Here is a 26,044-nt window from a genome sequence, read left to right on the forward strand (position 1 = left end):
GTTGCAATCTATCTTCTTGACTATCCCAATCTGGGTATTTTCCATTCTATAGTCTTTACAGCCACATCTATGAAACCCATTTCTTGACAGAATGTAGGAAGGTTCCAGAAGACATTTCCAAATAAATAGTAATATGCTTTAATATTTACACAAAACAAAAGGAAATTTTTCCAAATGCTGCATCCAACCATCACATATGCCACTCTTTTCAACTGATATTCCTAAGAAGAAAGTATCTGTTTTTAGGTATGGATAGAATCTTTAGAACACTTACACACCAAAAACAGTATTAACATGAAATTTAACAGGTTCATTAGGAATATGCCCAAATAGATTAGTAACTATATTATATATATATATATATATATATATATATGTATAGTCTCATCAGCTAAAAAATAACGTGATAAAAGTGCATCATGAGGGCAGAGTTGTTGGTTCAAACTATGCGAGGCATCTCCCAGAGAGAGGGATGTAGTGGCAGATGAAGTGGAAAAAATCTTGGGATATTCCAGCAGCCTTTGAGGAGTTGGATCTTCAGTGGCAGGGAAGACATGCAATAGGACTCAGTCTGCTTTGCTTGAATGTTCATGATATTTTCTTCTTCCTACCTGGCAGCCACAGTTTCTCAGCCTCAGAAGTATGTTGATTTGAAAAGCTTAAAAGCCACTTATAATAAAGAATATAGCAACATGAAAAAGGACATAAAACTTCCAGTTTCATTTCAAGTAAGAAAGAACTTTAAAAAAAAAAAAAAACAACAAACTAGAAACACACACACACACACGCATCTAGTTGGACATCTTGAAGATATACCATACTAGCAATTTCAAAAAATAGCATTTGAATTCATCTGTGATTCATTCAACTTTCTCAGACTTAGGAAAAAATTTCAAATTGCTTTTCTGTGTGTTTTAAAATAAGAAAAGTTATCAAATTTTATATTTTATGCTATTAACTACAGCAGTGGGAAATTTTAGAATTATAAAAAAATATTATGTGGGCTATTAACATGCAAAATTACAAGATTTAACACTACACTTTTCATTATTGAGTCTAAATTGGTGTAGAATAATACTGGTAATATCTCACTATTCTGGTCAATTAATTAGAGGATTAAAAATATGAATTATGTATTTCAAATGTATTAGGACACACTTTCATGTAACTCACTATATTATTATAAGCAATCCCTAATGTCCATGGTAATGAATGTAGAAATAGAGGGAGAACTGCAGACTACAAATAATTTATACTTGTTTCAACAAATTTATCGACCCATCAAACCTTTCATAGTAACAACCCAGAAAATTTCCATTTTATCACCTTTGTATATTGTCTAGTAAGAAGTTAAAAGCACTGTGTAGACCACAATGCAGGCAATGACAAGAAAAATAAGGCAGAGTAGGCTGCAGTTAATGAAATGCAACATTCCTATACAAATATGCCTCTTACTTGCACAGAAAGAAGAAAATCTAGCAATTGATCATATTTTTAAGCAAATCTGCTTTTACAGAAGTCAATATATTTTCCTGTCAGAGGATGTCTCTATTATAATCTACAATCAATTGAAGTGTCTGGTAGCAGTCTGACACTGGAGAAACTGGACTCCGCTGGCCCAACTGTTGTAGTAGGAAGTAGGAAGGCAGGGAGGTTGGAAAGTTAATGCTTATTGAGCTTCTAATGAGGATGCCACTGTGCTAGATGCTTTGCATATCATTTTAAGGAAGGAGAGAGTCAGGAGGTGGCAGTAAAGTTAAATTTTAACCCCACTTCCAATTTCAATAAGCAGAATCATTACCCCAGGTATGTAAATTCTCTTTCTTTCCTCTTCTCTAGCCTTTGGCCCCACTTAATCTCTCACTGAATCCTGAGATTAAATTACATGCTTAGAATTTTTCCCCTTTTGTTTGATATTTTTGAATTTGAACTTAGGGAAATGTAATAAAATTGAAGAGCATGGGCCTTGGAGTGAGAAAGCAGTGAGTTGTAGATGAATTAGTCATTCTAAATCTCAATTTCCACCCATTTCTTCTTTATAGGATTAGTGTAAGAGTAAAAGACACAAAACATGTAGAAATACTTAACATGATGCTTGGCAGATTGTGAGAACCCAGGAAGTGGTGATTATGGTTATTGTTATAAAAAGGTAAATTGATGCTTGAACAGTTACCGTAACTCCCTTAAAGCCACAAGCTAATTTCAGAACAAGAACTGGAAACAAATTCTCCCAACTGTCATTCTGTGAAGTTTTCAATATTTTAGAATATTCCTGTGAAGCAAAGATGAATTTTCACATTCTTACAGTACTTCAATGTCACCAATCCATATAGATTTTATTATTTCACTTGTATTCTTTCAGAGACTTTCATACCTGTTTGATAAAACTTCAGAATCTCTGCCTCACAAAAAGTATCCTTTAAGCAATTTTATTTTTCATGAGAGACTAATTTCTACCCTCCTAGAATTGATCAGCTGAAAATTGGTACAACTGTCCAACAGATGTCATATCTGTTAAGGTCACACTGTAGAAACGGAGGCAGCATGAACATCAGAAAAGAGGGAGATGCTGTCTGTCTACTGAAGCAGCCAGTTTCCTCATCCCAACACCCTAGCCCTCATTCTAGAGGACAAGAAACTTTAGTCAAGATAACCATACTTCATATAGTTTCTGGTAACAAGGACTTCTTTTTAATTACCGAACTTGTCAGAGTGTGGGAAGGCTTTGTCAATTACCAACATTCTGCTTTAGTCTATCATTAACCTTATAGCCACGTTTCATTTTCTGAACTTTCATTAATTTTTAGTAACTTAGATAATGAACCAATTGAAGAAAACCATGACATTAATTATCAATGTTCAGGAGCCTTTCCAAAATATCACATATTTGTTAGTTTATTCAAAGAAAAAATTGAAATGGCTTCTTTCTGTTGAGATTAGAATCACTGAGAAAGATCAGCCATTTCACATGAGTCTTTTTACTCCTAAAATATAGCCTTTCTGTTAAAAATTTTCTTCTATGACTAGAACATGCAAAAGCAAATTTAGTTTAATTTAAAGGTTTAACGTGAAATACTCACTTTGAAGATTTAGTGAGTAGAATACCAGAAAAAAGACCCAATTTTTTCCAAATATGATTATATTAATAATCAGATTATTTTTACTTCATTTTTGTCTTAGAAAATACACTTTATTTTGGCAAAATAGGAGAACAGAATGACTCAACCCAGAAAACTGTTCATTTTCTAAATATATGATTAAAAAAAATAACCACTGAAAATCTACCACAGGCACAGAATGCCACTGTGCCCAGAAAGAGATTCATGAGGTTTACAGAGCAGGAACATCTTATGAACGTATTTAGTTAAGTACAATAGTTTTAAAACTGAAACCATAGTCCTTTTGGGGGAAATGAAGTGCCAATCCAGCTATTAAAGTTTAAACAGTTTTTAAAATTGACATTTAAAATGAAACAAACGAAAATCTACTGGACAAGTTAATGAACAAATCAAAGTTAAAATAGACGAATGGATGTATGCTGTTACAAAAAATATGTACTACGTAATTCAATAATTTGTAAAGTGAAACATAAAAGCTCTATCAATAAAGGCGGAATTTGAAATCATCACCTTGTTAATTTCTATTCCCAAATTATTATGCCAGTTCTTGCGGTGCATGTTATCCTGCGCTTGCCTGTATAGAAAGGGTTATCTAACTTTGACAACCATCAATATTTCCATGTGTTCTTTTAAAACCGTGCCTTACATCCCATGAAATAATTAAGAACAATAGTTCTCCATTTACTTTTTAAAAGGCTATTCAATTATTTTGTACACAAATAGGCATTTCATTTCATTGGCATTCTTTTAAAGCTTTAGAAAATTTTTATATTAGTTCCTCCCACTGACTTGTAAGGTAATTATACATACCACAGTCTGATGATTAACTTGAATCACTTCATCGCCAGCATGGATTTTCTTGCACCGATCTGCAGGTGACTAAATTTAATGTAAAGGAAATAATAAAAAACATAAGTTTTATCAGTCATTTCCTCCCTCTGACAACACTTCAATAAGTTAATCTTCTTAAATTAGATCAAGAATCTAATTATAATCCAAAAGGAATTAAACTGATAAAATTGGTTAGTATTTAGTATACTATATGCATTCTATATAAAACCAATGAAAGAAAGTAGAAATGTAAAACAATACATAGATATGTTACAAAAGACAAGTACGTGTTTGGGAGCGTTAAGGAAAAATTGTAATTGATATTAACCTTTGCAAACTTTGTACAGACAACCCTACTAGGCAACCTTGTTCTACTGGGCAATTATTGCAAATGTATATTTCAAAACATTATCTTTTGAAACTTTGATCCTTTCCAGTTAATGTAAATAATTTATATTAACTTTAGCAAATAAATATTTTCCAAGGACATGATCAGCATCAAAGCTTTGTCAACTGATATTTAGGTTGCTAATTTATTCATTATTAATAACATCAATTCTGAATAACTGAACAAAGCAAACTGAAAGATGGATGGCAATTAGCTCAAAGTTACATTATATAATAGTAACCTATTTATTATGTTTTATACAGTGCAATATACTTGCAAACAAAATGACCCTACATAAACTAAAATACCAACATTTCTACAGGATGTAATAATTTTATAACTTTTTCTTTGTTCTCATATGAGATTAAAAGCAAAACTAAAAAAAAAAAAACAACTTTGGGAGGTTAATGTTGACAAATTTTATGAAGCCTTTAGGAAACTAAAATGAGATTTAAGAGAAATCTTATAATATTGTTGGTCTGGGTAATGAATTTAAAATATTATTCTTTATTTTTCCTCTAGTGACTACTGTTGATTCATTATATATATCACTAGACATTTTGAGGACAATATGCATACAGAATATTGAATATGCAGAAAATGTATTTTTAAGAAAAATATATTTAGGGGGCCTCTCTGGTGGTCTAGGGTTTAAGTCTGAGCACTATCACTGCTATGGACTGAGTCTGATCCCCAGCCAGGGAGCTAACCCACATATGGTGCAGCAGACCTCTCCTGTCTTGCCTTCTGCTCCCCTCAGCAGTGTATTTCAGTCAATCTGCCTGTTCTGTTCCCCACTCTGTCTCTGGTGAATCCTCTCACTGCCCGCACCTCTGGCCTACACCCCAGTTCTTCCACAAAATAATTAAATAAATATTTTTTAAAAAGAAAAATATATTTATGTATTTGTATGTGTGTGCTAATTTAGTTATCAGACATACCTATAAACACTGTTATTTATTCATTAGTATTTACTGAAAACTAAAGAAGAATGATATGGTGATGCAATCTGTACAGTAAAATGCTACTTTTGAGAATCTGGAATAGGATTTACGTTAAAAGTGATTTACAGTTCTCTTTTTTTCCATCAATTCCAATTATTAAAGGAACAGAATTCTTAAAACAATGTTAACCTAAATTCAACAAATCTTAAAATTCACAATAAAATTATTCAGCATTGGGAAGAATTCAAGATAACATGATATCCCAGGGAATCCCAGTTACTGAAGTACTAGTGTACTATTAAAAATGTGTATTTATAATAATAATAAAAATGGGCAGAAGAGCTAAACAGAGATACTCCTCCAAAGAAGATATGCAGATACCCAACATGCACATTAAAAAATGCTCATCATCACTTATCATCAGGGCATTGCAAATCAAAACCACAATGTGATACCATTTCACACATGTGAGAATAGTCCATATCAAAAAGACCAGAAACAACAAGTGTTGGTGAGGATGTGGGAAAAAAAAGAAACTTCTTATACTGTTGGGGAGCATCAAGAATGGCTCAGCACAAAAACAGGATGGCAGTTTCTCAAAGTATTAAAAATAGATCTACCATATGATTTCACAATTCCACTCTTAGGTATCTACTGAAAGATTGTGGAAAACACTAATTAGAAGATATACATGCACTTATATGTTCATTGCAGCACTATTTACTATAGAAAAGTTATGGAAACAACCTAAGCACCCAAGGACAGATGAGTGGATTAGGAAGATGTGGTATATATACATAATTAAACACTCGGAAATAAAAAAAAGATGAACTCAATCATCATCTGTGACAACATGGGCGTAAGTGAAGGGGACAATGCTAAACAAAGTAAGTCATAAGATGAAAGACAAATGGCAGATGACCATCTGCTATTTAGAGCATATATAGAGAAACAAAACAAAAGGTCAGAAAAAACCCAAACCAATAACAAACCCTAGAATCTGACTGTAGAATAGAGACTACCAGAGGGGGAGAGGGAGTGTGGACAGCAGTGTCAGGAGGGGGCTCACTGGACTGTGGTGGACTGTAAATGCCTCGGTGGTGGGAGTGGTGTGGTAACATACATCTGAAGAGATGTGATCCTATACCTCTAGGACATATACAGTGCTATAAATGTTATCTCAAGAAAAACAAAATGATCTACTAGGAAAATGAGCAATAAATGAAAGAATTCATAAAAACTACAAAAAACTAAATAAAATGATAGATTCATCTAGGATATGAACTCTATGAACAGGATCATAACAAGAAAAAAATACATTTATTTCACAAACCTTTAGGAATGGGGAATAGTACCAAATCAGAAAAGTATCTGGAAAGTCTGGAAATTATCATTTTAACAGAGCTGTAACAATAAAGTCAGTCCCTGCATTATTTGGTCCACAAACGATTTTTTTATATTTTTTTTTGAAGATTTTATTTATTTATTTATACAAGCACTGGGTACAGTCAGAAGAGCGGGAGGGTGAGAGAATTCACCAGAACCAGAGTGGGGAGCAGAGCAGGCAGAAGAACCGAAGTACACTGCTGAGGGGAGCAGCGGGTGGCAGGAGAGGTCTGCGCGTCATGTGGGACCCTCCTCCAGCGGCCCGGGAGCAGCCGGGGATCGAACCGGTGCTGCAGAGGCTGCTGCAGGCACCTTCACAACCCAGTGCTCAACCGCTGCGCCACCGGGGAGGCCCACAAACGATTTTTTTAAAGAAGAATATTAAAGAAAAAGATCAAGTCGATGGCCCTTGGGATGGCACATAAAATTAAAAAAAAAAAAAAAACAAAACTAGCTTTTTGCATAGATAAGTAAAGAGGGAATAAATTATATGAATTATAGACTGTCAGTGTTAAAAGGAATCCTAGAGATGATTTTGTCCAAATTCCTTATTTTATATATGAGAAAGCTGAGTAACTGGCAAAGCATAGTAACCCACCTAGTCAGCAGTTTTACTAAGACTAAACATATATTTAATTAGAAATGAATGAGGGTATCAAAATTAATGTTCTCAAGAAGGACTGAAGTGAATTCAATATATGGTTTATATGTAAACTCATAGAAACTTTGATTACTCATCCATCTGTCAATATTACTGAATGATATGAACAATACATAGTGCTCAACTATTTTTTACAGATCCCAAATAATAAAGAGATATTAACTGATTCTTCAAGATATAATTCAAAATCATTATTTCTGTTATTTTTTCTCTGATTTTACTTGAGAAAATTTATTCTCTCCCTTGTCCATCTATGCAAATTTCACTATCTGTTTATATAGGTAAGCCCCTACTTGCACTTCTCATGGGCAGCAAGCTAGTTTAATTTAGAAATTCTTTCAGGACCTCCCTGGTGGCGCAGGTCGTTGAGCGCCTCACTGTGGAGCTGTCTGCAGCCGCTGCAGCTCAGGTTCGATCCTGGCCAGCCAGGGAGCTACCCACATGGCGCAGCAGACCTCTCCTGACTCGCCCGCTGCTCCCCTCAGCAGGATACTTCGGTTGATCTGCCTCTTCTGTTCCCCACTCTGTCTCTGGTGAGTCCTCTCTCCCCCCACACCTCTGGCCTGTGCCCCAATTCTTGTAAAAATAAATAAATCTTTAAAATAAAATAAAATAAAATAAAAATTCTTTCAATATCTAGTACCATGCCTAGATCACAAAAAACATGAAGCAGAGGGTCATTAAATGGATACATAAATGATCAAATGAATGTACAAATAAATGAGAATGATGAGTGAAAAGACTATAGTTGTCAGTATCATTTAAAATTTTTATATAGTTCATAATATGCATTTAATTGGTATTCTCTACTCCATAATTAATTTTCATATTTAATACCAAACATGAAGCCACTAAGTAGTGAAACTGCAATGTACATTATGTTTTACCTTCACAAGAAAACAAGAGAAGCAAGAGAAAAAAATTCAATAAAAGTAATGGGTGAATTTAGAGGAAGAGAATGTTGAGGTTTTTTAATAAAAATTGCTGGTAAAATATTGAGATCAATAATAACTTGAGATTAAACTAATTCCCCTCTAGTCTTCTTTGAAGGAACACAGTACAAACATGAAATTGGTTGGAATTTCTGAAAGAAAAACTCTCAAAGCTCAGCACATACTTAGTTAAGAGTAGAATGGAAATCTGGAACTACTAAATGCAGGGGTAATGATTTAGTATGCTATTATACTGATTGTGTTATTGTGATCTATTATACTGATTGTGTTAACACCCAACATTATCTCTTCACATTTCCATAGCTCTTTATAGATACAGATACAGAGCCAGATACAGAGCAGGGAACAGAATAGGCAGGCTGACGAAATACACTGCTGAGGGGAGCAGCGGGCGAGACAGGCGAGGTCTGCTTGCCATGTGGGTTGCTCCGAGGCCGGCGGGGATCGAACTGGCGCTGTAGAGGCTGTGGACAGCTACACAGCGCTATGCTCAACCGCCTGCACCACCAGGGATGCCCACAAATGATACTTTTTTTAAACTTACAGTTGAGGAAACTAAAGCAATGAGAAGGTAAGTGATTTGCAAAAATGACACTGCCAGAAGGATGCAGAACTGCTTGGAGGACACAGGCCTAGGGACCTCTCATCCACAGCTTGCAATGGTTCCCAAACCTGAGCGTGTCTCAGAAACACCTGATAACAGAATCTCTTATTAAGAAACAGGCTGGTCTCCAGAGTTTCTGATTCCGCTCTGGGGTGGGGTCCAAGAATTTTAATATCTATCATGTTTCCAAGGAAGGCTGGTGCTAATGGGTCCAGGGAGGGAGGGAATTCACTGTAAAAACCACTGAGCAATACCATCCACTGAATTAAAATGAATTACATTGCAAGTATTCAGAAAGCTCGACTTACTGTTGTCTCTATCTTACATAAGCTTCTTAATATACCTAAATTATTCAATAGATGAAGTGGATTCTTTCAGGTGTCACAGTAACTTGTCACAAACCAGAAAATACTGAGCAAAGACAAATCACTTGCTGTGAACAGAAAACATGATTCACTTTACATAAACATCTATTCTAAACTAAGTAAGACAATTTCTCCTCAAACACTTTTTAACTCTATATATTTTCTAGTTTCATCTCCTAATCTGTTCAAGTCCTCAGTAGTCACCCTCAATTCTGTCAAATATAAATCTTAACAATAAGAGGAAAAACACACCAAAATTTGAAATGTTACAATACTTACATTTTCTGTAGTTCCAGTAATTACATGGAGACCATCATATGTTGATTTAATATACATACCCTAAGAAAAAGATAGTATTAGAAAAAAAAGTGAAACAATGAGAATAACTTCAAGTATATTATAACCTCATATACAAAAAATTTTATCCTATTGAATTTAAATTACCATAGACAAATTAAAATTCATGGCCCAGAATGAATCCATAATAAATAATACTGTCTCTAAACTGGTAAAAAATCCTATTTGAATGTTCAGGTTTCTAAAGTTTGCTCCAAGAAGCCTGCACTCAATCAAACAACATGTTAGTGATTATAAGAGAAGAAGGAACTCTTGTACACTTCTGATGGGACTGTAGACTAGTCCAGGTTGTATGGAAAACAGTATGGAGATTTCTCAGTGTACTAAAAACAGATATAGCATGTCATCTGGCAATCCCACTCCTAGGTATATACCCCAAGCATGTAAAAACACTGCATACATAGGATGTATGCACTCCTATGTTCATTGCAGCACTATTACAATAGCCAAGTTTTGGAAATAACCTCAGTCCCCAAAGACAGAAGAATGGGTTAAGATGAAGTGGTATATATACACAACAGAATACTACTTAGCCTAAAAAAAAGATAAACTCTTGCCATCTGGGAAATATGGACAGAATTGGAAGGGCTTATGATAAGCAAGATAAGTCAGGAGAAAGACAAATACTGGATGGCGTCATTTATATGTGGAATATAGAGAAGCAAAACAAAGGATCATATAAAACCAAACCAATAATAAACTGCAGAAATCTGACTGTAGAACTGAGGTTCCTCAAGGTGGACAGGGAGGAGGGAGAGCAGAGTGAGGAAGGGGCTCAATGGACTGTGGTTGGTGTGATTTGGTAACATATACCTGAAGGGTGTGATCCTATACCTTTAAGTCATATACATTGTTGTAAGCCAATGTTATCTCAACTATCTGATAAATGGATTACCTATGAAATATATAAAATACAGCAAAATAATTCAATATTCTAAATAAAGAACATACCTCATTTCTCCCTAAAATCCTCAACTGTATGTTCTATGGCAAAATAAAAGTTACAATGAAATATTTAAATATTGGTGGGTTATTAGCCTATTACATTTGATACAATTAAACAATAAAAATTGGTTCATACAAAGCTCCTTTGCTGACAGCTAAATGGAGACGGAAGAGTGATATCATTTGTGTAAACTTTTATCTTCCTACTCTTTCGCGGTATCTTGTATTTTCTGCTTTTATTTCTTATTGATGAAGTTTTAATAATTATATGCAGTATCTATATATCAATAATTAAGAACTAATGTGTGGCAACCCTTCCTCCCAATAAAGAAGGTGAGATTTCATTTTCCATTTAAACAAAGCCAGCTTAGAAAAGGCTTCATTAATGTTTAAAGATTATCCAGAAATTCTGAAATTGTGCAAGCTTTAAAAACAAATGAACATTTTAAATTATGAATAGTAACAGGAGTTTAAAGGAAAACATATCACAAGAAAGTATTCATATTTTAAATATTCAAGCATTTCAAAATATTGATTTCAAGAATAAAATACAAATTTTAACGAACTGGAAGTGTGAAATATAAGGGACTTTACTGTATCATTGTAGAAAAAATACCAATACTGCAACACTAATTTCCTCCACCTTTGTGATAGATATGTATTTTCACTGAAAGTAAGAGATAAAAAAAAGAAGTAGTGGAGCTCATATTATGGAACTAATAAATCATTGGGTAGGTTTTTATTCTTAAGCCATTTCAGTAATATCATATATCTAAAATTTTGGTATCAGTTCCAAAAATAGTTGAGTCCAGTTCTGTAATGTGAAACAAAATGAACACAATTTTAAAAGATGATTTATTTGTAAAATCTAATTTCTTAAATGAAAATTCATGACTTCATGTTAGTAATTAATCTCAACAGAATTACAAATAAAAATTAAGAAACTGGTTAGTACTTCTTGGCTATGACTATATGGCAATTAACTTTTATTTGTTCCATACAGTAATATTTTACCTTACACTGGTGACAAGTGTATAAGATATTGACTTTTGAGGTTAATATTTATGCCCTTATTTATTAGAAGGTAAACAGAGGGGGTGGAGTGAGGGTGGGAACAAACTGGGGAGGGGGCCCAATGGCATGAGATAAAGGGATATGGGTGTTGCGGGTGGCTGAATCCACATTCAGGTGATGGACATCTGAGGAGGTGTGAACTTGTTCATCTGCGCTGTAAACCAATGTTACTCCCCAAATAAATAAAAAGAAGGTAAATATAATGGTGTCACTATACAATATAGAAGAGGACATGACTTTTGCTATCAATGCACCCGCCCCTGCCAGGGCCCCACTAGCATGTACTTGTTATGATATGCCAAAGACTGTTTTAAATGCTTTAGATTTATTTCAAGAGAGCCTATATGGTAGAAATTACCATTACCTCTATTTTTTGAGATAAGGAAACTGAGGCACAGAGGTACTGGGGAGTTGGCCAAGATGGTGAGGCCATGTTTGAAGCCCAGACAGTCTGACTCCAGTAACCACACTCTCAACCGCTAGGTTTCTGATTTAACAATTTATTAATATGAGAGTCGTGTACCTTCACTTTTCTTATTAGATCATAATATTTGGGAACTATGGCTATTAAAGTCATTCACTATTTAACATATACTCTAAAAGACTAAGACCTCTGTACATTTACTATATAAAATGTGGTTATAACGGGCAATGGGATTTGATATTTTACAAATTTAGTTACCCACGTCTTCTCTGAAAACTATAAACAGAATTTGCTTATATTTTTTCCACATTCCTTTTAACACTGCATTACTGATTACAAATTAAGGTGATTGACAAGAATTCTAAATAACATCATAAGAAATTAGGTCATAGAGAAAGTCTAGTACCCTACGATGAACGTTTAGAAGTTCAGAAGACATTCTAATTGGGATAATAGAAGATCATGAAAATCATCTAGCTATGTCCCTGAAAGTAAAATCTCTGTGTGATTATTTCACATACCAGGAACTTGAAATTTAAGTTAAAGCAAGTAACTATTAGTTACAGGAAGGATCTCATCATAACAATGCTATGTAATTTATACTAAGGCTAAGTTTTACTGATGGATACAAATATTTTTAAATACTTAAGGATCTAGCTGTGTACATGGAGTTCAATTCTAATGACTTCATGGTCATGAGCAATAGGATAAAAGCAAAGCATAATTTTAAAATGTCACAAAGAATGAAGATACTTTGCGTTATGCATTATTTCCTTTCCTAACCTCAATATACCGTTTGTTGTTTAATAATCAAAACTGATTTCTTCATCCTTTTTTTTAATCTCTTTTAGGTAGTACTAATGAGAAAAATGGTCAAAAGTCAGGTACCACAAGAAAGTAAGAGAAGTTGCTTGGATGAGTTTCAAACTAATCATCTTCTGAATAATGAAGAGTCCACAGAAATACATCTGATCGCTTGTTCACCTCTGAGAAAGTCAAACAGTTGGAGGATATGTAATTCAAATGGCTCTTTTTCTGGAACTGAGACAAATCTGGTTTTCCAATTTCATCAAAACCTTCATTCTTTTTTACAGAAAAAAAAAAAAACAACAATTAATTCTGGAGCTGACTTGAACAGCTCCCTCTCTACTGTTCGGCTTGCCAGAATGACATTTGCTTCACTCTGTGTCCAAATGTTGGTTAACCAACGGGAGCCAAAGTAACCTCACAGTCAAGTCAATGGAGAAAGTCGTATTTGGAGATAGTTCAAGTGCCTAAATAGAAAAAGAGGTTTCCCCAAGCTTGCCCCCTCAAACCCCTTTTTCTCTATACAAGTCATTTCTTATCTCTGATCCAGTTTTGTTATGTCCCATTAGCTCTCATTTTCCTTCCTTCAATTCTCCATTAATTATTACTGTTTAAAAGCATTTCAGAAGCTAGCTTTATATATATTTTTTCTGTTTTATTTATTTATTTATTTAAATTTTATTTTTATATTCCCCATACAATTACAACCCCCTTATTTTGACCCCAAGCCCTTCTTTCCCTGCCCCCCACTCCCCATAGAGTGTCTCTGGTTCATAGTTGTTTGTTGATTTTGATATTTTCTTTCTTATAGTTATTCTTTTTCTTGGTCCCTTATTTAAGTTTTCTAGATTCCTGCTTAGCTTTATATATTTTAATCCTAACTAAGCACACTCTCCCCATACTTTAAAACGGTCAATAATCTTAAATCTAAGAAATCCTAGGAGATTTTGCTAATTTTGTAGAAAGCTGAACAATCTACCCAGTTTATCAGTTAGCTGTTACCTTTTACCAGTGAGAGATGTTCTGTTTAGAAAGTGGCAGAAGACTTTCTGCAGATGTCTCTAAACTAATTAAACTTCATTGAAGCTTGCTATTCACCCACCTCTTTCTTTATCTCCCCTACATTTACCATTTAGACACTTCCTATGGTTAAGTACATGATAAATATTACCCAAATCTATTTATTAGAAATGTGGCTGACTAAACTTACTTAAAGGTGGCTGATTTTAAAAATATTTTAAATAAATAAGTCATGTAAAATTTCTATTTCATCATCCCCCTTTCACATGAATCACAAAAAATAATTTTATATTTAACTCTCTGATATTCAACATTTTAGGTTTTTCTTTTTCTCCCTTTGAAATATTTTTCCAATGAAGTGCTGCTTATTGTCCGTTAAAAATGAATTTCTCAAGGTAGTTCCAATTTTGATGTCATCCTCTGAAACTTCTCATCCCTCTGCTTTCAGTGATTCCAAATTTAAATGTGGGATAAATGACTGAGCTTTGTTCAGATTACTTGTACTCAACCCTGTTTCTAATGCTTATTACCTATATGTAATACAGGAAAAATCGTTGAAGATCTGTGATCCCGTTTTTAGTGCTAGGAAGGACCTCAATATCTAGTTTACAGAGTTGTAAGGAAAATACCAAGCAAATAGGAGGTACTTCTTTAATTTTCTCTTTCACTTCTTTCCCTTACCTTTTTGATTGAATCTAGTTCTTAGCATTTTAAGTTCATGACTATTTCAAAAAGTAGGCCTACTGCTTTCAAATTTAAAACATAAAAAAGATCTGGCCAAGGCTGTATCTTCATTTAAAAATAACAAAATTTCATACAATGCATTAATTTGTATTGTGTTGACTCACTTCACATGGTTATTTTACCCAATGATTTCAGTGGAAATTAGAGGTAAAAAATCAGGCTCTTTTCTTGTAACAATGCCATCTTTTTTTTTTAATTTTTAAAAATTTTATTTTCATTGTAACAATGCCATCATTAGAACCAAAGACTCATAGCACTAAAGAGGGAGCTTTAAAGATAATATAATCTGCCCTTTTCTGCCTCCAACATTCTACAAATGAAAAGATCAAGGCCAAGGAGGTTAAATTTACTCTCCATCTCCTCTCGGTAACACTCATAGCTATACTTTATGTGTTTTGTATCCAGGTCCTTGATACCCAGTCTCACATGACACAATATTAGTTCATAATTTCCCACTCTACAAATCATGCTTAGAGATTCTCCTTTCTTTCATAACTATAGAAAAGGGAGATGTAGAAAGGAAAATCTTTACTATAGGTTGAAAGAGGCTTTAACATGGGACTTTGTAAAGGTAACAAAAAGGGATAGCAAGAATTTAAAATCATAAATATTACTTCAAATAAATTTACAAATGTTAGAAATAAGCATTTAAGGCCATTAGAGTTAGGAAAAAAACACTTAAAAGTTACAATGCTGACATTTTCTTTGGCTACATGTGATATGCTAATTTCCATCTTCCTAGGAAAATACTGATAAGTCACAAAAGCATGAGGAACTATGGTTACCCAAAAGTTATTTGCCACACATCACAAGAAAAGTCAGTGACTGATATGTATATCTATACAGATATGTAAATATATGAATGCATATATGTATAAATTGAAAAAAATCCACTTAAAATGTTAAACCACATTAGATATTTAAGAATATGTTTTATGATATTAATGCTCCTTTAGAAAGATATTTTCTAAAATATCATAAATGATATCATTTTAAAATTCATCTACAGGGAGAAATGAGAAACATTTTAGAACCAAACTAACATTCAATAGTTGTGCAGTAGGTAATATGTTCCCTAGCTTGTTTCCTATTTTGTTTTCACTCATTAATAATATTATTTGCTCTCTTTCTAGAGATTTATTAAAGAAGTTTTCCTTTGGGTTAAATTTAGAACCAATACAATCAGGTGAACAAAAGATAAGATGATCATCTTTATTACTATATAATAAAAAAAAATCTCACAGATGTTAGCCTAGTTTTGGCAATATCCACCTGCTTACTCATCCTTATAAGAAAGAACGGAAGTGAGTTATAAAGAATATCAGGTTTGTTTAGTTTATCCACCCTCAGGGTAGAGAGACTTATTAAAACCAGAACAAACCAAAGCAAAACAAACAAAACACCCACTTGCATGGACAGGTAACACTGTGGTTCTTTTAATATGAACACTCCAAAACTTCCTGTAAGCTAAGGAACTGATAGTTGCTGTAAGCTAAGGAACTGGTAGGAGCTGATAGTTGCAATAAAAGCTAAATTATTACCAAAGTAAGCAGGATAATTCAGAAATCACCACTTGAAATTCTCTTTTTCATAAAACCTTATCATGACAAATTCCCAACAACCTCCTCTAGAAAAAAAATACCAAAATGTTTCGTGTTTGTTAAGATTCATGGATTCCCATATTCAGAGGTTATTTTGCCCACATCATTATTAGCTGCCTGCTGATGGATGGTAGCTGTGATAAACACAGGCTCCCTTACCAGCCCTTCACTTGGTTTGATGTTTGCCAGCTGAATCACTTCCAGGTGGGCAGACTGTGAAACGAGAGGATCTGATGACAGAGATATGATGTGGTCACAGACTCCAGAAAGAGTTTTACACTAAAAGTGAAAAAAAGAAAAAAATCATTACGATAAACACATAAGTAATGTATAAATCACTTGTGGTTTTTTTTTTTTTTGCAAACAACAAAAAATAAAAGAAAAATAGAAGAAAGTAGTTGGCATTTTATTCTGTAAAATCTGTGTAAGATATTCAAGTGAAAATATACATCTATATTCTAAAGTATATTCTAAAGTATATATTCTAAAGTAAAGTATATTCAGAAGTATATATCAAAATATACACGAAAGTCATGGTTATATTTTATTTCTACTATTTTATTCATCAGACCAAAAATGATTGTAAACAATCAATATTGTAATCTGAGAACTTTTTGATAATAACCATCATATTGAATTGAACTCAGTAATTTAAAAAAACATGATTTTTTTAATTCGTGATCAGAAAGATTTTAAAGGTGGTTTGATATGGTAACAACAAAGCAAGGGAGAGATATACCTCTAAATCATACAATGTTACCTCAATTAAACCAATGTTACCTCAATTAAAAAAAGCAAAAAAAAGAAACAATAGCCAAGGTCCAGGAAAGAGTAATTTCCCAAATCTACTTGAACTTTTCCTACTTATTCATCTAGACTTTCCTGCTTGAAGTAATCTCTGTATAAAATTTCCCACCTCTTCTAGGCAAAGTTTGGTATTTATTCAATCCTGCTTTCTCAAGAGTCCGAAGAACACTCTAAAACTGCATGCTAACTACCTCATTCTGGAGCCCTCGGAGGTAGGAACCATGTCCTAGTCAACTCTAGCTTCTTCTGTCGCTCCCATGCTTACCAACCACCCACACCAGGCAGATAGGTCCTAGAACATGCAAGACACTCAACGAATATTAGTTGAATAAACTGATAAGCAAATGAGCTTTAACAATGAGTGGCTTGACTGATGACAGAAAGGTAATGGTTTAGTTAGGATAAATCCATTTTGTGTTGATACAGAATAACACATTTAAAACATTTGTTATGTCCATAATGGTGTGGTTAAGATTTAAGCATGGCAAAATCATGAACAAAGTGGAACATAAGTGAACGAAACTGGGAATACACTGCTCTAAAATATACTGGCCCTTATATATTTCGCGGACTCTCACTGTACTTAATGAAGACTTGTGCCCATCATTTGAAATTTTGTTCCCCTTTACTGTAAAAGGAGCTATTATTTTACTGCAATCAATGTTATCTTCTATCCATCCCCAACATGTCACATTTGTTCTGCGACCACTGTTTTGCTCTGGTGGGGGTGGGGAGGTAGGGAGAGCTCTGTGCCTGGTCAGGATAATAAAGACTCTTTTTTCATTGACTGCATTCTATACTTGGACCGTGGCCTCAGTCTGTGCTGGGCTCAGCTTCCTCACATGACACAAACTGCCAGGCTAAATTTCCCTCCGTAATTACTCTCCTGCTTTTTGCATCTGCTTCTTGAGGCTGCACATTTATTGTGGCGATTAGCCCCTGAAGACAGACATTTCACTGATACCCACAGAAAGAACGTGGACTTGGTATAATAACAAATATGGGCAACCATTTACTTGCTGTAATGCAAGATGCCATCAAATGCTTTTTTATATACTTGAGGTTCAATCTCTTCAGGTAGAAAATGGGATAATAAAAATTACTTTTTTATGGTTTATATGACAAATCAGGACAATGTGTAAAACTAGAGCCTAATGTGGACCTTATCCAAAGAAGAGACTAATTAAATACTTATTCTCTCCCTATTGGTTTCTTTACACAAAACAGGTTTAATCCTTAGTCATAAGATGAACTATCTTTTTGTTCTTAATTTTACAGCCTTGCTAACCATCTTACAAACAAAGATCAGTCATCACACTGCAAGGTGATGATGTAGTTCACATCTCTTAGTTAGCTCTCTCTGATGTTTGAGTCTGAATGCTCTCAGATACAATGAAGGTATTTACCCTTAAGAGCTTCTTTTTTTTTAAAAAGATTTATTTATTATTATTTATGCATACAGGAGCTGGGGCACAGGTCAGAGGTGTGGGGGGTGAGAGGATTCACCAGAGACAGAGTGGGTAACAGAACAGGCAGATTGACTGAAATACACTGCTGAGGGGAGCAGCGGGCGAGTCAAGAGAGGTCTGCTGCGCCCTGTGAATTGTTCCCTGGCCTGCCAGGGGATCGAACTTGTATTGCAGAGGCTGCGGACTGCTTCATAGGTTGCGTCTTAGCCCCTTGTGCCACCAGGGAGGCCTTACAAAATGCCAATAGGAAGACCACCCCTTAGAAACAGGGACACCTCCACCCCCCCCTTCTGCCAGCCTATGCTTAGTATTAGGGTCTCCTGTTGCTTTGGTGGAATTCTTAATTGTTTTTGAATAGGGAGCTTGGCATTTTCATTTTGCACTGTGTCTCACATATTATGTAGTCCATCTTGAGGGGTGTGTGTGTGAGATTTCTTTCTGAAAATAATCATCAGCAACCATGGGGAAAAGAACAGAATGGCAGCAATTAACATACAAAGTCTGGCTACAGTTCAAAATTGCTCCTCCTATTTGACGGGAAGAAAAACCACTTTGGGGCAGATCTACATCTTTTAACTATTCCTTTCCTCCCACATTTGGTTGGCAATATTTTTATTTTTATTCTTTCTTTATCTTAAGGGTAGAGGAGGGATAACACTGATAATTCTGAATGGTTGATGTACAGGATACTTGGATTGCATGATAATCTGAAGGCTAATAAATCAATAAGCTAAAAAGAAACTTTTGTGGTTTCTACAAATTGAGACATATTTCAAAGGAGTCCAATGCATATATAAACTGGAAGGTAATAGATGTATACATGTACTTCAATATTCAGAGTCTCATGTAACACTCCTATTCATACAATGGAAGTACTTCAGAGTAGGGTAGAGAGAGAGATAAGGCAGAAATACTACTAGACTGCTGGCATTTTTACAAAAGAAAAGAAAAGAAAATACCAATTAAATCCAACATATTAAGTTGCAAATCATTTGTTCAGTTTCGTCTTCTTGAGTAATTTTGTTTGCCAAATGCCTGCTATGTGTTAGGTCTGCTGGGAATATAAAATATGAGTAAAACACTGGCTTTACCAGTAAAGCTTTCAGAAATGAACACATTACAGACCTTGAAAAAACAATAGAAAGATTTAGAAATGAAATTCCACTAGAACCTTGCTGCCTGTTTTAGAGATAATGTACTAGAACCTTTATATTGCAGCATCTGGCACTTGACTAAATAAGCCAATTAGAAGGGGTATAAAATGGCCTCACTTTATATGCTAATCCTATAGTCATTACTGAATCATACATCAAGCTATTGCAGGAAACCACATTAAGAGTACTATGGCAAACTTCCAGGGAAGTTATTTAACACATTGTTATAAAAAGTCAATTTGTTCATTCAGTGAAATTGTGTGATATTATGTTATCATTTAAAAACTACCTAATTGCTACCTAATAGTATCTTCTAGAAAAGGAAAATTAACTATAATGTAGCAAGGAAAATGCATTTTTCATTATTATAGGTTAACATAATATTACAGAATACCTACCATGTTTCTGGGACAGTGCTAAATATTTCATATTCATTTTCTTATTTATCCTCATAACAATTTCCTGATATTGGTTTTATTATAGTCACTTTAGCAATTGAGAAAGCCAGGCAAAATAAATACATCAAGGTTGTTGTCTTGGCAGAAGAACTTGAATTCTTAATCATTATGCTTACCATCTCATTTGATCCTTAAATCTTCATTTCTGTTTTTGATCAATTTCATTGTGTACTGTATAAAATCTACTTCTGCAATGGACGATGTTATATGATTAAGTTGATACTACATAGTATAATGAAATATAAGGGCAAAACCTACAAGTGTTCTTGCAATTTAGAATGCATTTTAGATAAGGACTTTAGATCTGCAATTGTGAAAAAACAGCTCTTTAGGAAAATTTAAAGAAATTTTAGCCATCAAAAAGAACAACTCCATTCTAACAAGATTACTGGGAACCACATGTTTAAAGGGGATTTTGCTACTATTTTTTCAATCTTTATACCAAAGAATTCTCAGTTCTATTTATCTTTATTTTAAAAACAAGGAAAATTTTGAACCAAAAATTAGACTACCAAATAATACGCCTTTAATAAAGCAAAAAGGACCATAAAATTGTAGTATTATGCCTGACTCTGAACTCAGCTATGACCTACCCAAGTCAACAAAGGATTAGTGATGGAAGAGCAATTAACAGGGAGATTAGCTACGACTTAAGAATCTTTTAAAACAGAAGACTGTCACGAGCTAGATTTAATTATATTTTGTGATTTTTTTTTCCTCTTAGGTTGTTCACATTAATTTCATATTTAAAAAGTATCTTAATATGAGTATAATTAAATAAAGCATATTCTCAGGATGAAACAAAGTTTTCCTATTCTGCTCTACATAAACACGATATTTAATATATATTTCTTTTTGCTGTGGATTTTATTTATTTTTTATTGTGGTAACATTGATTTACAACACTGTATATGGTTCAGAGGTATAGGATTACACCCTTCAAAGATGTATGTTACTAATACACACACATACAGTGGGTTAATTCAAATCTAACAGTTCTAAAAAGAAAAAAAATATCTGAGCACAGCATGTTTAGTATAAAGTAAATGATTGTTTTAAACACAGGTATAAAAGCAACACTTTAATCAATGTAAAGGTTAAAAAATGGCAACCCTACATTAATGTATTAACCAATAATAACATGTAGCATTCTTTCCTTATCATTGAATATATCATATACTTTTTAGATTAACGTGAAGTTTTAGTTATTGTACTTTAATAAGGAGACACACAAAATGTTCTAAGTGCAAATATTAGTGAAAAGGTAAAGGATAGGAAAAGAAGTATTACGCTAACTTTACCGTATACTAGTGGGTGACTGAGCTATTTATTTAATGTTTTCCAAGTAGGTGGAAGATTGTTCAGTTATTCTTCCAAGTGTATTGGGGCAAATCAATTGAAATATCATTAGATTAAAAGATGAGAAATTTATTTAACATAGAAAAGAACCTTAGGCTCATAAGGTTAAATAAAATAAGGCTTTACAAAAGGACATTTCTATTTTGGGGCATATACATATATACAAGGGACATGAATGTAAAACCAAGATATACTGGGGAAACAACAAACAAATGGATATACATTTTAAATTTAATTCAATTAAGCATAGCTGAAATGATTCAGGTTTATTGTCAATGACATGGAAAATAGTAACAAGCTTTATTTTGATAGGGTATACATGTTAAAATAAATACTGATATACAGTAATATTTCAATGAAAATGGTCAAGGACTGAGCATGCTTTTATTTTATTGTTTGGTCTGCCTATTAGTATAACTCATTATTATAAATCATGCATTTGTGTCAATTTAGGATGACTTTTGCATTGTATTTGGTGAACAAGAGAAGCTTTGTTTTTACAAAATATTGCACATTTATTGTAATATTAAATAATGAGAACTCTAAATGACATAAGACTCATTCAGAAATATAGCATTCTTAGTACCTTGGTACTTGTCAGATCTCTGTTGAGCTAGCAATTTTGTACTTTGAACTATGATGGTTCCCTAACAAGACACAAAGGGTGAACAATTGTAGCTAATTTTGAAAGAAAACTAATTTCAGTTGGTATTCAAAAGCATTATTTTACATACATATTTCCCAAGCATCAAACTTCTTGCTCATATGAGCAAGAATCGAAGGAGAAACAATTCTTTACCTTAAAAAACAGATTAAACTTCAATTTTAACCCAATGTAAAAATTATATTTGTATACAGCAAGGATTAAGAATTTCAAAGAGTTTCAGAAAGTAACTATAGACGCATGAAAGATCATGTGAGCTTCATCCCAAGAATACCTAGAAAACTCTGCAATCCTTTTTAGATTACAATCTCTGATGGTGTGGGATAAAAAGAGCACATAACAAAACAATAAGCAAAATGAAAAGAAACTACCTCCAGCACCACTGTTAATGAAGCCATTCAATCATTCAATAACCACTATCTGCTACACAATTCAAATGCCAACTACTAAGCTCAAGGATTTCACAACCTGGAACACGGTTTACAGCAATGTATTGACCTGACTTTGTCCTTAACATTACTAACATTAACCATGCTGCTCTTATATTCCTGATGACAGAAACACAGCAATGACATTTTGAAGTGATAATCACCTAAGACTGATGAGGTCAGTGCCAAACAGTGAGAGAACATCAGCCCCAAAGATGTACCTGCTTTGATGAGCAAGAAATGGATCCATGACACTTCCAGCTACTTCCTTGGGACAAGAGGCTCCATCGCTTCTCTGATTCTGGTAGGGAAAGTCAGCTGGAAGCCAGCATCAGCTATGGGAAATTCTCCATTCTATTTGCCTGCTTTTCCCTAGGCAGGAAACAGAGCCAGGTAGGCTTGCAGTGTTCCCAGATGAGAGTGCTTCCTCAGGAGTATGCTCCTCTCCAGGTTCAAGAATAACAAGGATCTGGACACATCAGTGTCTCAACTAAGTTGTAGGCTATTAAGAAGATAATTTAATTTTACTTTAGATTTAAATATCAAGAATGAAGCAGGGGCCTCCCTGGTGGCGCAAGGGTTAAGATGCAACCTATGAAGCAATCCACAGCCACTGCAGCACGAGTTCAATCCCCGGCCAGGGAGCAACCCACATGGCGCAGCAGACCTCTCATGACTCGCCTGCTGCTCCCCTCAGCAGTGTATTTCAGTCAATCTGCCTGTTCTGTTCCCTACTCTGTCTCTGGTGAATCCTCTCACCCCCACCCCACACCTCTGGCCTGTACCCCAGCTCTTGTATGCATAAATAAATAAAGCTAAAAAAAAAGAGTGAAGCAGTTTCATTATAACTGGGTAAGAGTCTAGAAAAATCCACACTACCTATATACAGTTTATGGGCAAATGGGGAACAAACAGCAGAGGCCTGGGAGCAATGCCTTCACTGATAGTTGAGAAATTCAAAGTTGTTATATTGGTTTTAAGGAGAAAATTACTATCCACACTGTGCCAGTTATGTACCGGCTTTCAGTTTCAAAATTCACCCTTCAGTGCTTGCTCTATGATAATGGAAAGGACTCTTCAAGCATTTCTGCTTTACAGTGAGCACAAGGTCAAGTTTTTGTCAGCAGAGGGCACTGAAGGGACACTGCAGGGGGATGGAGGCTTCCCTTGCAGGTTCCCTTAAGCTGTTTCAGTTTTCCTTGCTCTTGCAGCAAGTATCATCAGTGGTGCTTGTGTGTGGGTAAACCCAGTTCTGCACATGCAGTTCCTCAGTAATCTCACAGCCTCATCCTGAGCCAGGGATTGCCACCCTGTGGCCCGCCCTGACTCATACTCACAGCAGCACCCCATTCTCTCTGTGAGCCTTCTCACCAACATCACTTGCTTGCATCTTGAAAGGTTGTTTGCCTCTGGCCTGGCAACTGTGAGCTAGCTGTGGCCACAACCACAGCTAGTTGTGAAGCTACAACCTATCTCCTCCAGTGAGTTCTGACACTCAGCCTGGGGAAGGGTGTCTGCCTACAGGCTCTCCTTCCTTGGCTACTCTCCCCCAGTCCTAGGGCATGCTTTAGAGTCCTTCTTCCGTGTGTATAGCTATACTTTTATCGTAGTTCAATCATTTATTTAGATTCAACTTCTCTTGTTCAAGGTACTATATGATTTCTGGCTCCAATCTGATTTAATTAGCTTGTTGAAAAATTGTTACATTTGCAGTGGCTGTAACTATAGTTTTAAAATTCCCTGTTGTCTTTGACTATATAAATAATGGTCTCAGATGAAGACAGTCCATCAATTCTATCACTTTATGTGGCCATACTGTTTTCTACTGATTTTGTCAGCTAGTTTCTAAAGAATTATGACATTTAGACCTTAGAAATCACAGACATTTCAATCCCCCAACTTAATCGGAGAGGCTCATTTATCCTGTTCAGAACTAGTAAGTGCAAGAATGGGGTTGAGATGCCAAATCTTTTTAATTCTCAAATTAGTGTTTTTTTCTACTACATTATCCTGTCTCACTTGACTCTCCAACAAAAAAGAAATGCTCTGAATCCAACAATTATATGTTCAGAGTCGGTCTGAATAGGAAAACACTTTATTACAATGTATGATGCATTCAGCAAGCGCAATGTTTGCATGTATACTGACTGACTTACTGTCTATCCAAATCATAACAACACACGCTGAAACAGACTACTTTAATTCTTCATGCATGGCTACATTCCATTTAGCATATACACATGCTTTCTTTTTGTCCCAGGAAAGACAAATATTTTCCTTCTCCATCATATCTCTGGATTTCTTCTTTCCTGTACTGCTCATCAGTTGTGAAGAATTAAAATATTTTATAAGGCAATTATCCCCCAGAGTATCAAAACTTTAAGAAAATCTAATACAACATTCAAGAAATCAAAGCTTATTTCAGCAAGTATTAGCTCGCTTCTCTGGGCTGACCACAAAGATAGTTCACAGGGGTCCAGATAGAAGGGTCACATTGACTATGAAGATAATGAAGCACCTTAACACTTTTCATCTACAAATCAGTATAAGAGTTCATATTTTAACGAGACTGACCATAATTTTATGCTCAAATGCTACAGTTATAAGCTGAATGTCAACCATACAAAAAAAATTCATTTTACAATAGCCCAAGACCACAGTTTTAAGAGCAGTGGTCTAATTGGTAAAGTTGCCTTTTCAGACAAAAGAACCCTTCTGATATAAAATTATTGTTATGCAGTCATAGGAGTGCCACTCTTTTCAAGAAATTTCTTAAGATAAAATATTAATATAATAATTTTAATTTTATTATGGGGCCTGCTGCTACCCTGAAGCCAGTATGAGAAGAAAGTAAGGTACAGAACTGAAGAAAACACCAGTTTCCCTAGAGCTGATTAACTGCTATAACAAGAACCTGTACAGAACAAAACCTAGATGAGCTCTAACATGCCATGGAATGTGTAATGTGGGACAAAGCCCGAGAGGGAAATATCAGATCCACAGAGGTGAACTATAATACTATTCATTCTTAATCAATGATCACTCAGATATATATTACACTGATTATCAGTATTTCCTTTTGTCCTTTATGGCTGCACTCTGCCATCTGTTCCATTATATTTAACGGTGAATTCCAAAAACTCAGCCTGTCCAGTGTCCTTTCATTCATTCCTATATTTCATATCAGCAGATAGGTCCATCCACTGTTGCAGTCAAACAATCCCCATGCCTACCTGGCTTTCTACCCTCCAGAGTCTACTACTTCCTAATTTTAAGTTAAACAACTCTTTCCAAGTTTAAAGATGAGAAAAGTGAACAGGAAATCCAGCCTAAGGACTATCCAAATCATTTTTGACTATTTTATTACATGTACCATAAAATTATCCATTAAAAGCTATCAGGATACTAAATATATTAAGAATGAATATATACTTAAACAATTTCTCCTTACAAACTGTAGAATTGAGGCTATTAGAGGGTAG

The 26,044-nt window shown here is 34.5% G+C and overlaps 1 protein-coding gene across 4 annotated transcripts in view; it reads right to left on the reverse strand.

Annotated features, from left to right (window-relative positions):
- The window catches only part of CNKSR2 (connector enhancer of kinase suppressor of Ras 2), a 238,242-nt gene that overhangs the window by 122,686 nt on the left and 89,512 nt on the right, over nt 1-26,044 (reverse strand). For all 4 annotated transcript variants that reach the window (XM_037512621.1, XM_037512620.1, XM_037512618.1 and 1 more), the window contains exons 6-8: nt 16,383-16,502; nt 9,531-9,590; nt 3,930-3,998 (exon numbers count right to left, since the gene is read on the reverse strand). In XM_037512621.1, the coding sequence (XP_037368518.1) occupies nt 3,930-3,998; nt 9,531-9,590; nt 16,383-16,502 (249 nt within the window). The remainder of the gene's footprint in view (nt 1-3,929; nt 3,999-9,530; nt 9,591-16,382; nt 16,503-26,044) is intronic.

This window comes from Talpa occidentalis, unplaced genomic scaffold (genome assembly GCF_014898055.3).
Source record: "Talpa occidentalis isolate TD23 unplaced genomic scaffold, MPIMG_talOcc4v2.1 talOcc4.15, whole genome shotgun sequence".
Lineage (NCBI taxonomy): Eukaryota > Metazoa > Chordata > Mammalia > Eulipotyphla > Talpidae > Talpa > Talpa occidentalis.